Source organism: Rhinoraja longicauda, chromosome 28 (assembly GCF_053455715.1).
Source record: "Rhinoraja longicauda isolate Sanriku21f chromosome 28, sRhiLon1.1, whole genome shotgun sequence".
In the NCBI taxonomy this organism is placed as follows: domain Eukaryota; kingdom Metazoa; phylum Chordata; class Chondrichthyes; order Rajiformes; family Arhynchobatidae; genus Rhinoraja; species Rhinoraja longicauda.
Window position 1 is genome coordinate 11,568,208 of NC_135980.1, and position 13,080 is coordinate 11,581,287.

The window sequence follows — 13,080 nt, forward strand, 5'->3', positions numbered from 1 at the left end:
TGCGCTCCTACAACAGCTTCTGATGCACGAGGTTCTTAACTGATCCCAGTCTTAAATGCTATCCCTCCATAATGAACAATTGTGAACCAGGGAATAAGTGGGCATGTTGTATTTTTCAAGGGGGCTTTGGGAACATCTTTGAATCTTTTCCTCTGTCCACATGATAATATCCTCCCACGATGGAGCTTGAAATAGCTTGTCTGTTTCATGAGTCTGCTGTCAGGCAAGCAAATTATGTGGCTTACCTTTACAGAGCTCAAGTGGGCATTGGGTACTTATTCAACCCTAATGTGAACACCTGCTTCATGTACCTAAAGAATGTAACTGAACCCTTTCCAACATGAAAAGAATGAAAACAAAGCGCTACTTATTCCTTTTTACCAGAGATGACGCCAGACTCGCTGAGTTACTCTAGCATTTCATATCTATCTTTGGTGTAAACCAGCATCTACTGTTCCTTCTTACACATGAAACCTGCCACAACTGCTTTTACATTGTGAAATTGGAAATGATGTTATTCACCATCTCTACTGAAGGAAACTTCAAATATTCTACATACTGGAGGCAACAATTCCATGAATATTTTAATTGTGCACTCATCAAAGGTTAAACCAAACGATTAGATAATGTCAAGCCTGGGCTTTCTGGATTTTATAACTGCAAAGGGAAAGGAAACCTGAGGGAGTTAAGGAATTGAGTAAATATTAATTAGCATTGCAAGCGATGTAATGGGAACATTGGATAATGGTCAAAGAATGTTAGAAATACCATTTAATAAATGTGTTACATTTCAGAGGGACAATTGTAAAGCACTACCGGATACGATGTGTTGACAGTGGTTACATCATTGACATTGATGAAGGCGTAAGTAAGCTTTTAAATAATTACTATCTTCGTGCCGCCATTTTGAGTCCATATGATTCAGCTGATGATGAGACTTCCAAAATGGTTCTGAATCAAAGAGCAGAAGGATGACTGGGTTTGCAGATTGAAATGAGGGCAGCAGTAGCAATGTTACATTTGGCCTTAAAATACCAGCAATACAAAAGAACAACATGTCACCTGGCACTTTAATGCCATATTTGTCATCCAATAAAATATGATCTGCAGGTTGGGTAAATTGGGATTTGGAGATTCTACAACACTCTTTGGCTGAGTAACCTTGCGATACGGCACATAGAATCTCTCTCTGAGAATAAGTACCGAGCTGTCAGAAAATAATAACTTGTGGAATTATGCCCAGGAAGACAGCCATCCATAGAGCAGAAACATTGGTTAAAGTAACTGTTTTTTGTAATTTTTGTTCAAGTTCACTATTGTATTGTTGACCAATTCTGGCCCAGTGTTGATCCTTGAATCCATCACAGTAAAGTCTGGGTGTGTGCTAGTTTTGCACAGCATTGTCTCTATGTCACTCTCAACCTTCCCAATGGCCAAATAAAAATACTTTCTTGCATCTCCACCATCCTACCCTCCATCACAGGTAATGCCTTCTGATTTCACTCCCCAGAGCTCATGTATTTTGCAATGCACACATAACATATCAGTGCAATGAAGAAATGAAGTGATTCGTCATTGTTTCATTCTAAAATTGTGAACAATATCTAATGAACATTTGTGCAATCTACTATATTGCAAACCTGCCAAGCTGCTTTAGCGGACCATTAGAAAACCTTGGTACTGAGCCACATGATAATATATTTGGGCAGATGAGCAAATTAGTTATCGGGCAGTTATTAAACACAAGAGGGAACTTGTAAGGCTCTGGAGTGAATTTTCGAGTTTATGGTCTTGTCAGCTGCAGGCAAGGGCCTCTAAGGAAACGATTAAGAAATGTTGGCATGATTTGGAGCCCAGAATTGGAATAACGCAGGCATCTTGGAAGGTTGTGGGGCTGGGTTAGATTACAGAAATATGTTGGGATTTGAAAACGTAGGTGAGACTTTTAAATTTCAGGCTTTACCTGACGAGGAGCTGTTCATGAGGGAAAATAAAAATTATACTTGTTTTCTATGTGGGTTTGCACCCTTGTCTTAAACCATATCTGCTTGTGACCTTCCTGATGCCATTTACAATGTAATGTAACTTACAATATAAATCCAACATCATAACATGCAAAACCTCTTTGTGACAATGTACTGCAAACTGCAACTGTACCAATCATGCAAATTGTGTTCTGGTATTTTCCAGGTTTTGTGCAACAGTAGACAGGAGATCGTCAACTATTTTATTCAACAAACCAATGGAGTGCTGAAGCCTTTGGAAATACCTACGGACTATGAAATCAATCTGAGTATGTTTTGGCCTTTAATTCTTAATGGATGTATTGGTTATTTTTACAACAATTCATTTGATTGACTAGGATTCAAAATTGGCGTGCCAAAGGAGGAATGTCTCTTTCTTCCCCCCCCCCCCCCCCCCATATGAACTATTCCCTCTTTAAATTCCTGACGGTGGATGCAGGGAGGAAATCTATTGGGAGAATCTAGAACTAGGGGTCACCCTTTGACATCAAGGCGGGTGCCCATTTAAGATAGAAATGAGACAACTTTTTTTATTCTGGCAGAGGCCCTAATGTCTTTGAAAGTCTTCCTCCAAGAGCCATGGGGGCGGAGTCTTTAAATATTTTTAAGGAGGAAATAGATGCATTTTTGAAGAACAAGGAGTACAAAAGAACATTGGGAATAGGTGCCGATGCGGAAATGGAGGTTGCAATCAGATCAACCACCATCTTGTGAGAAACAGGATGATTAAACCACCAGGGACAGGACTGGGAGAATTGTACAAACATCGCCCCAGTCAGAGATAAGACGGGCAACGAAAGCCGAGTCTGGAACTGCACAGGGAACAACCCATATCAGGGGTTACCAGTTTTACGGGACCTCGGGGAGAGTGACACGGTCAGTGGACCTGCTTCAGAGGGATTACTCTGGATCTGTGGACATAAGGCCTACTCAGTACTTCCGGGAAAATGGAGTGGAACGTGTTTTATTGGGTTAGTGCAGCTGGGATTCTTTTTGTTGCTAGCCAGGGGAGGACGAATGCTGGGCACCCCAATGTTTGATGACCTACAAAGGGAAAAAAGAGAGTTGGAGATAGGAACCTGGGAGGATGATGAGTGGCCTCCGGCCCGAATCATTTCATATTATGGGCCAATGAGGTAAATGAATATTGCAAATACGCCCCTGATCGGGAAACTGCTAATTACCATGCACATGCAATGTATGATCTGGGGGGTACCCGGGGCGGTACAGAAGATTGTGCACCTCAGCGCTCTGATTGGAAGGAGCCCGAAGGGGAGGGGGATTCAGCAAAGGGGAGGGAGATTCAACGAAGTTGTATTGTATAAAGAGAAGGCACTGTCTTTGTCTCGGTGTGTCTCGGTTTGGAGAGGCACCTGGCTCTGCAGACTCGTATATAAACATTTCTTGTTTCCACGACTTTGTCTCTGGCATCGTGATTGTGAGCACTCACATTTGCATCTCACAAGCTTATTAAGTGGCAGACCAGGTTTGAGGTCAGAGTCCTGCTCCTCCTTTGTATTTATAGACAATAGACAATAGGTGCAGGAGGAGGCCATTTGGCCATTCGAGCCAGCAACACCATTCAATGTGATCATGGCTGATCATTCTCAATCAGTACCCTGTTCCTGCCTTCTCCCCATACCCCCTAACTCCGCTATTCTTAAGAGCTCTATCTAACTCTCTCTTGAATTAATTCAGAGAATTGGCCTCCACTGCCTTCTGAGGCAGAGAATTCCACAGATTCACAACTCTCTGACTGAAAACGTTTTTCCTCATCTCCGTTCTAAATGGCCTACCCCTTATTCTTAAACTGTGGCCCCTGGTTCTGGACTCCCAACATTGGGAACATGTTTCCTGCCTCTAACGTGTCCAACCGCTTAATAATCTTATATGTTTCGATAAGATCCCCTCTCAATATTTCTAGAAAATATTGCTGCAAATACTGGGTTTTGGGTCATCTGACTTCTCGATGTTGGTTTTTGAGTAGTATGAACAAGTTATAATTAAGGGCATGCCTGTATTGACTAGTATTTAACTAAGTGATAGTGGTACCTTGGGGTGTTAACGCTCAAAATTACTGTACCCATATAAACATTTGGTGAAATGTATCTGCTTTCTTTCACAACCCTGTAAATGCACACAATAATGAGTTGAGTTATTTAGCTCGCAGCACAGTAGTACAAAACAACTTGCGATCCCACTGCAGTTGACTTGGACTGACTATACAAAGTAGGACAGAGGGAATGCGGGCGTGCAACATTTTGGAGTGTTCAGGTTGCTGCTTTTGGTAACCATGGAGTTTAGAATATTCATCTGATAATCCAAGGCAGACACTTTAGGTGGATATTTTTGAAGAGAAAGGAGTGTTCCTGGTTTGCTGTTAACTCCCCTCCCTCAACTAATACCGGCAAAGGATATATTCATTGTCAAGAGTGTTTTATTGTCATGTGTCCCGAAACGGAACAATGGAACTTTTACGCAACAGCACAAGAGATATGTAAATATAATACTCTGTACACACGATAAAAACAAAGTTCAGTATATAACAAGCAATAATAGCGCAAAGACAAAATGGTTCCCCCATGTCTATGTAGTTCAGAGCTGAGTTGGAGGTTGTTATGTTTAACAGCCTGATGGTTGTTTGGGAAGAAGCTGCAACAAAACATAGGCATTCGTTTTCGGGCTCCTGTACCTTCTTCCCCATGGTAAGAGTAAAGTGAAAGCGTGGCCAACATGACGTGGGTCCCTAATGATGCTGGCTGCCTTTTTGAGGCACTGGTTCCTGCAGATTTCTTTGATGTCGGGAGGTCAGTACCCCTGATAGACTGGACGGTATTCGCTACTTTTTGCAATCTTCTTTGTGCCTGAGCATTCGAGTTGCTGAACCAGGCTGTGATGCAAGCAGTTAATATGTTCTCCCCTATCCACCTTTAGAAGTTCTAGAGAGTATTTGTCGACGTGCCAAATCTCCTCAATCTTCTAAGGAAGTGGAGCTGTTGATGGACTTCCTTTAGGAAGGCATCAATGTACTAGGTCCAGGACAGATCTTCAGAGATATGCACGCCCAATGAGGTTTCGGAGTTGAGCACCTTTATGATGGAGTGTGTGCATTTCTTTTAATCTTTATCTATATTTTATTCCCTTTAGCTTTTTTCTTTGTGAGAAGGGAGGTGACTTTAATCTTGACTGACAAAATACTGATCAAATCGGCCATTAGCTTTACAAACAGTGTGATTTTACTTTCAATTGACTGCATGTAAACTGGCAGCTGATCTAATTGTATTTGTTTAGATTACAATTGCTTGCTTCCCTATCTTTTCCAAACTTCCTACTGTCGAAAAGGGGCATTCAAGTTGGGGACCAGCTTGGTACCACTGAGATGCTTCATGTGCTCACTGTGCATAAAACAACACTTAAAAGCTGCTTTTTGGTGTTCATTTCCATTACTCTTACCTTTTAGGTATTGTGGAGGAAGATGCTGAAAGTGGAGAACTGATTCATCGGAAGCTGGACACACTCACACGATCAGCAACTAAGACATTGTTTAAGCCAGGTGAGCATAATAGTTGTACTAGTTTATTTTGATAATGGGTCAGTGTTGCCTCTGAGAAGACAAAGGTTTGATGGCATTGGGCCTGCACTCGCTGGAGTTTAAAAAGATGAGAGGGGACTTCCTTGAAACTTACAGAATAGAGAAAGGCTTGGATAGAGTGGATGTGGAGAGGATGTTTCCACCAGTGGGAGAGTCTAGGACTAAAGCTCATAGCCTCAGAATTAAAGGATATTCCTTTAGGAAGATGAGGAGGAATTTCTTTAGTCAGAGGGTGGTGAATCTGTGGAATTCTTTGCCACAGGCTGTGGAGGCCAGGTCAATGGATATTTTTGAGGCAGAGATAGACAGATTCTTGATTAGTATCGGGGGTTATGGGGAGAAGCCAGGAGAATGGGGTTAGGAGGAAGAGAGAGATTAGCCATGATTGAATGGCAGAGTAGACTTGATGGGCCGAAAGACCTAATTCTGTTCCTATCACTTATGACCTTAAAAGTAATTCTGATCATAGAGAAACTAAGATAATGGACAAAGACTTTTAAACTTGAGTTGTTCCAGATTAGAGAAGATACCTCTGAGGAACAAATGTGTGCAAAGGAAATCTGCCATTTGAGGTGGTCATGCACTCCGCCTTTTCCTGCACGTGTCCAGGCAAACGTGTACATTATGTTTCATGTTCACCATTCATCTATCTATCCTTCTCGCTGAAAGTTAAGGTTCCTGCAATAGTCATGTGTCCAATCTTTCTTTGCAGTTAAGAAAGGGAAACAAAGTCCGAAGAAGCCTGTAATTAAAGAACCAGAAACGGGGCGCATCAACAACAATGGTTAGTTTTTATTTTGAGTTTCCAAACTACACTGTTGCATGTTAAATATTATTCACATTTTTTTTGGTGGGGGGGGGAAATTCTCCAATATGGGGATCTTATAGAAAAGTTTCAAATTATAAAAGGACTGGACAAGCTAGATGCAGGAAAAATGTTCCCAATGATGGGGGGGGGGGGGGGTCCAGAACCTGGGGCCACAGCCCAAGAATAAAGGGGAGGCCATTTAAAACTGAGATGAGAAAAAAACTTTTCACCCAGAGAGTTATGAATTTGTGGAATTCTCTGCCACAGAAGGCAGTAGAGGCTAAGATATTGTGTTTAAATATCTAGTTTAATACAAAGCCAGTGCCCTTTAATTTCCCAAAATTGACCCAAATGTGCTTAATAGCAGTGTTTCATATCTTGCATCAGAATAGATTTCTATTCATCAGGAAATGCCTGTTTTTCTAAGCTTTTCCTTTGGAACAAGAAGAGTTTGGAGCCCCATCTAGTGGACACATCATTCTTCTCTTTGGCGAAAGCAGGTGATAGGGGGAGAGACTGAAGGAACATTCTTAAGTGCTGGAAATCTGTGGTTTAACCCCCCCCCCCCTTGAAACATGTTGGAATCACTCACTGGGTCATGCAGCATCTTTGGAACGAGAAACAGTGAACATTTCCGGTCTGGGACAGGCCGGCCTAAAATAGCAAACCCACCTCCTGTCAGTGCAGAAATCTGATAATTATTCCTTCTTTCCAATTGTATTCTGCTGGTGATTGGTGACAAGAATATTTGTGTGATTAGAGCAAAGTCCGAAAATTAATGATACTGATACTGTGTTGATTTATACAATTAACCTTTGGTCCTTGGACCTTGTATGGTGCTGTGTCTTCTTGATCGAATGGATATGAACGTCAGCAATCTCAGCTATGTCTACTAAGAATTAGATTTTAGGGGGCACAGGATGACTCATCAACTTATTCTCTATCAAGAGGGCGTGCAGCGTAGGTTTACTAGGTTAATTCCCGGAATGGCGGGACTGTCATATGTTGAAAGACTGGAACGGCTAGGCGTGTATACACTTGAATTTAGAAGGATGAGAGGGGATCTTATCTAAACATATAAGATTATTAAGGGGTTGGACACGTTAGAGGCAGGAAACATGTTCCCAATGTTGGGGGAGTCCAGAACCAGGGGCCACAGTATAAGAATAAGGGGTAGGCCATTTAGAACTGAGATGAGGAAAAACTTTTTCAGTCAGAGAGTTGTGAATCTGTGGAATTCTCTGCCTCAGAAGGCAGTGGAGGCCAATTCTCTGAATGCATTCAAGAGAGAGCTGGATAGAGCTCTGAAGGATAGCGGAGTCAGGGGGTATGGGGAGAAGGCAGGAACGGGGTACTGATTGAGAATGATCAGCCATGATCACATTGAATGGCGGTGCTGGCTCAAGGGGCCGAATGGCCTCCTCCTGCACCTATTGCCTATTGTCTATTGTCTATATGAAGGTTTTGCATATAACAAATCTTTGAATGTGGCATGACAGGTTTGGTAAGGTGCACAGCGTTTGCTTTTCTTTAAAAGCAGAGAGATAAGATGCATAACTTTGTACAGTAAAAAAGGTTGGTCATCAAATGACAAAGATTTAAGATAACTTTGCGTTTATGAAAAATGCAATTGTACCACATTTTCTTCATTGTTAAGAACTAGACTGCATTGAGGGTGGAGGAAGCAGATTGGTTGATTACTATAAGAAGTGACATGACATACCTGAAAAGGAGTAACTGGCAGGACCATGAGAGGAGGAGGAAATTGGGATTAATTATAAAGCTCCTTCAAAGAGCTCTCCCAGACACCAGGGAAGGAATGGTCTATTATATTACCATGTGGTTTTCTAAAGGCGTGTTGTTTATCACCCTGCATATTAAAATATATATTTTTTAATTTTAAAATCAAAATAAAAACAGCAAGTGGGATAAGTATAGACAGGCATGATGGTTGCCATAGACACGGTGGGCTGAGAAGGCTGTTACTATATTGTATAACACGATCACTTTAACACTGCACATCGTGTATGTGTATGTGTATGTGACAAATAAATTCGACTTGACTTGACTTTTGCTGTTCTTCCCTTTAGAAATTAAGAAGCTAAATCAAGCCAACATGCAAAGTAAGTTGAAAATAAGGATAAGCAAAGTCAATAAAATGATCTAACTCTAATGTGGGGTAATGTCGAGCTCCTTCTTCGATAGTTATGTGATTTGAATTCCAGAAGTTCGCAAAGTGGGGATAGCTGATGTAAACCTTTCGTATTTCCGCCAACAGTTGTTAACCCAGTAACTTTGACCACACTCTTGAGCATAATATCTTCAAAATGAGCTTAAACCTTTATTAAATAGCCCCACCCTGTTTTTCCATTCTATGTACACCAAGTAGAAATTGTTTTACAATTGCATCCAAATTAATTTTACCATTCCCACCCTCTTAAATACAGAAAATCTAGGAACCTAGAAGTTGTAGATTGGGAAATAAACAAAACCATAGTCGCTGCTAAACTGGATGATCTATTGTTTAAAAAAAAAAAAGGAATTCTGCCCTATCCCATAGGATTATGGGGTCATGCAGATGAAAATGCAGAAACGGGCACTTCAACTCACCGAGTCCATGCCAACTATCAACCATCTATTTCCACTCATTCTAATCACTGCAAAGCAGAGAGAGAAGAATTTTGGGGGCGGCCCAGTGGAAGAGTTGCTGCCTTTCAGCGCCAGAGTCCCGGGTTCAATCCTGACTCTGGGTGCTATCTACACGGTGTTTGTACGTTCCTCCTGTGACCGCATGGGTTTTCTCCGGGTGCTCTGGTTTCTTCCCACATTCCAAACATGCAAGCTTTGCAGCTTAATTGGCTTCTCCACATTTCCCCTAGTGTGTCAGATAGTGCTAAAGTGCAGCGTGATCACTGGTTGGCATTGGACTCAGTGGGCCGAAGGGCCTGTTCCACACTGTATCTCTGAAGTCTTTAAAAAAAGAAAAAAAAAACACATGGTCATAGGGCAAAAATGCAAATTCCACACAGCACCCTTGTCATGATGGAACCTGGCTCTCTGACGCGGTGAGGCAGTGGTTCAACAAACTGCCTCACTATGCTGCATTAATATGGTGATGAGCTGGGATTTATCTGACGTTCTTCCTGCTAGTAGCTCGGACGTGAAATGCAGTAAAACACTGACAATCTGGCACACAGGATTTTGGCAGTGCCAGATGGGCAGATGCCCCAAACTATTTGATTTCACTCCTATTAATACAAACAAATTTTAGAATGCTATGGAGAAAGCTAAGGTTATTTTTCAGTGAACCAGATGAGTTTAAGGGAAGAATGTAGTAACAAGGAACTGCAGATGCTGGTTTACAAAAAAAGAGACAAAGTGCTGGACAGGCAGCATTCCTGATGATGGGTGACGTTTCGGGTTGGGACACTTCTTCAGACTGAAGGGAACCAGGGCCCTAGTGAGTTTAAGGACAGCAGGGGTCAGGATTGGACAGCTGTTTCTCTGTTTATCACTGTATTCTTGGGGAACATGTAAATGAACTGAACTTTTCATCCCGTACAAAATTGGATTTGTCATGATCTCAGACCATTGAAGTATCGGGAATTGTAGATGCTCTGCAAGTATTTATGTTGCCCTTTAACAATTAAGTAAATATAAATAATGTGCAGTGTCACTCGAAAAGACACTGCTTCAAACAAAAGGAGACATTGACTAAGAACACCATGGATGGGCAGTTTTCATGAACACCTGGTTTTTGTTTCTTTTGCAGGAATCGTTAAGGTAGAACTACGAGCACATCTAAAAATTGAGCCACCAGCAATGCCTCGTCAGCCCATCAATCTTCCTGGATTAACAGACGGTAAGTGGAAAGGACGGGCAATGTGGGCATTGGGATATCCTTCTTTGTGACATCCTACCAAGATCTTATTGTGGCAAGTGTGCAGAGCTTCACCTGCCAGGGATACGTGCTGGAGAATTTGAGGATGGTTAATGAATTCCACAGGATTTTCTGTCGGTGAAATTAGTCGATGGAACCTCCTGAAAGCCCTTAACCTCCCCTCTCAAATTTCAGCTGCTTAAGATTCATGAACCACAATGTGGCCAATAACACTGAAAATCCCAACCTAACTTAAGGGGTGGCACAATGGTACAGCTGGTGAAGCCCGAGTTTGAGTGCTGCCTGCGAGGAGTCTGCACGTTCTTTGTGTCCGTATGGGGTTCCAGGAGCTCCCATTTCCTCCCGTACCCCAAGATGCCTGGTTTGGTAGGTTAACTGACCACTGAGTTCTTTACTCGTGTGTAATAGAAGAATTTGTGAACACTTAGTGGGAAGGCAAGATGACTAAAATGGGACTGGCACAGAATTAGTGCAAATGGGCGCTTAATGGTTGTCTGGGACTCGGTGGGCTGAAGGACCTGTTAACGTGAGGCGTGACTGATGCCAGTGAGTTAGCTGATATTACAGTGCACACTTCAACATCCTTGTACAATAATTACACGCTCGTCACCATTATTACCACTCTTGATGTCCCATCATTAAATAGTTTGTGCCTCTTACGATTTTGAGCATAAAACATTTAAATATCGTTATACATACTTTTCTCTTAAAAAAACAACAGGTTTTAGTAGAGATCTGGGCTTCTCTGAATTGTTTGTTGTAGTGTGCATGCCATTAAAGCAAAGGGAAAACCCCTCAAAGGCTGGAGTTGTACTGGATCGCTGTTTTTTCTAAACAAAGGTGGTTGTTTAGAGATACAGCAATCGCCCCGTTCGCTAACACTATCCTACACACTGGGGACAATTTGCAATTATTACCGAAGTCAATTAGCCTACCAAACCATAGGTCTTTGGAGTGTGGGAGGAAACCAAAGCACCCAGAGAAAACCCACAAACTCCTGCAATGTCATCTTATTCAAAGACTTTACTCAAAGTAGATTTGGGCATATTTGTCCATTTCTTAATACCACATTTGTCTCTGCATTCATCAAAAAAAATTTAAAAAGAGGGGAATTCACAATTTTTTTTAACCATTTCTCCACCAGATGTCACCAAAGAGCTCAACAAAAAGTTGCAGCAGAGAAGGGCAGCGATGAGTGAATGAGTGACTTCCTGAAGGTCCATTTTCTTTTGTGAATCAGAGGAGCACCGGGTGAAGAATTTGAATAAGGGCATTACAGGTGACATGCCTGAGCATGTGGTGTTTGAATTTGAAAAACTGACTCTCATTCAATGATAAAACCTCTTTGTAAAAGCTGTACATTTAATTTTGATTCTGATTGATGCACGGTTTGATCATTTGTATTCGTGGTACTTCTCGTTTAATGATTGTTGTATCAATACTGATTTAACTGAGAAGTATGCTATATTGCAGTATATTTCCTAAAGTGCCAGGCATGAATGAGATGCCCAACCTGGACTGTAAACAGAGAGAGAAAAATGTTGAGGTTAACAAATCAAGTTTCCCTGCTCCACAAACACCTACTGCACACGACCAGATTCCCACATTAAACTTTTCATTGATGCCTGTTAACATAGAGAAGATCTATTCTTTTTCAGGGATTAAATGCTATCAAATCAACAGAATTTGAAACGAGGGAATCAGTCTTGACGTGTATATAATGTAGGATGTAAAGGGAGGATTGGTATGGAGGGGGGTAGAGAAGGAGTGAGAGGGATCTGGAGGGGCATTGATGCTCCAAGGGAAATTTGCAAAAACTGTGCGAAGGGAGATAGAAAAGATTAGGAATCCATGACAAGTGTGAAACAAACTCATTCTTTCTAAGCTGTGTTTAATACTCTTAACCGATCAATAGTTTTCTAGTCCTCTTCCATAGTGCCAACAACTCAACAATATATATCTAAAGTATATTCCAGAGAGAAACAAAGAGGCTTAAAAGATTGAGCTTCACCACTGGAGTGCAGCTTTCTTCTTCTATTTTGCCTGAATCATAATTGTCTGGAGATGGTTAGTTAACACTCCATATTTACAATAACGTGTGCTTTTTCAGAAAGCTGAGTAACAGCAGTGCTGTGCATTTTATCCCAAGAGATTTATGTAATATATATGCTCTTGAAGTAACTGATATTTAGGAACTTAATTTCTTATAATACACTTTAAAATATATATCTTGCTTTTGTTTTCTATACAAGCAAATATGCTACTCTTTGGCAGTGTGAATCAAAGGGACGAAACCTCCCTAATTTTCCTGCCATTTACATGGGAATTGACCCAGAGTTAAATTAACACTGGGCAAAAGTTAGATAATGAGGCACAAAGAGTAAGATTGTAAAACTATAAAGCAAATGATTTTGTATGTAATTATTGGTTATCAATGAATGGATTTATATCTAATTGTAACATTATTTGTTTTGTAATAAAGTCTTCCAAGACATTTTATGGAGTTAAATGATTTTTTTTTTTAAATGTATTGTGTGTGAATGATCTTTATCAGCTCACCATAAGTACGTTCATGGTCACATCGCTTGTTAGAAATCCACTCAACTTATAATGTCTTCCCAGTGATACTGAACCTCAAGAAAGAGCATGATTATTGGAAGGGTGCATGTCTGAGGAAGAACAACACTTTGAAAGGCATAGATCCGGATAGCGATGCGTCTAATTTGCAACACTCCAGCCATTAAAATCATTGACA

General features: G+C 41.1%; 1 protein-coding gene across 1 annotated transcript in view; it reads left to right on the plus strand.

The window, feature by feature from the left end:
* Positions 1 to 11,641, plus strand: part of LOC144607258 (signal-transducing adaptor protein 1-like) — a 32,241-nt gene extending 20,600 nt beyond the window's left edge. The window contains exons 7-12 of the mRNA XM_078423979.1: positions 795 to 864; positions 2,191 to 2,293; positions 5,485 to 5,577; positions 6,329 to 6,400; positions 10,197 to 10,286; positions 11,470 to 11,641. Coding sequence (XP_078280105.1) covers positions 795 to 864; positions 2,191 to 2,293; positions 5,485 to 5,577; positions 6,329 to 6,400; positions 10,197 to 10,286; positions 11,470 to 11,528 — 487 coding nt within the window. The 3' untranslated portion in view covers positions 11,529 to 11,641. The remainder of the gene's footprint in view (positions 1 to 794; positions 865 to 2,190; positions 2,294 to 5,484; positions 5,578 to 6,328; positions 6,401 to 10,196; positions 10,287 to 11,469) is intronic.
* The last annotated feature ends 1,439 nt before the right edge of the window (positions 11,642 to 13,080 follow it).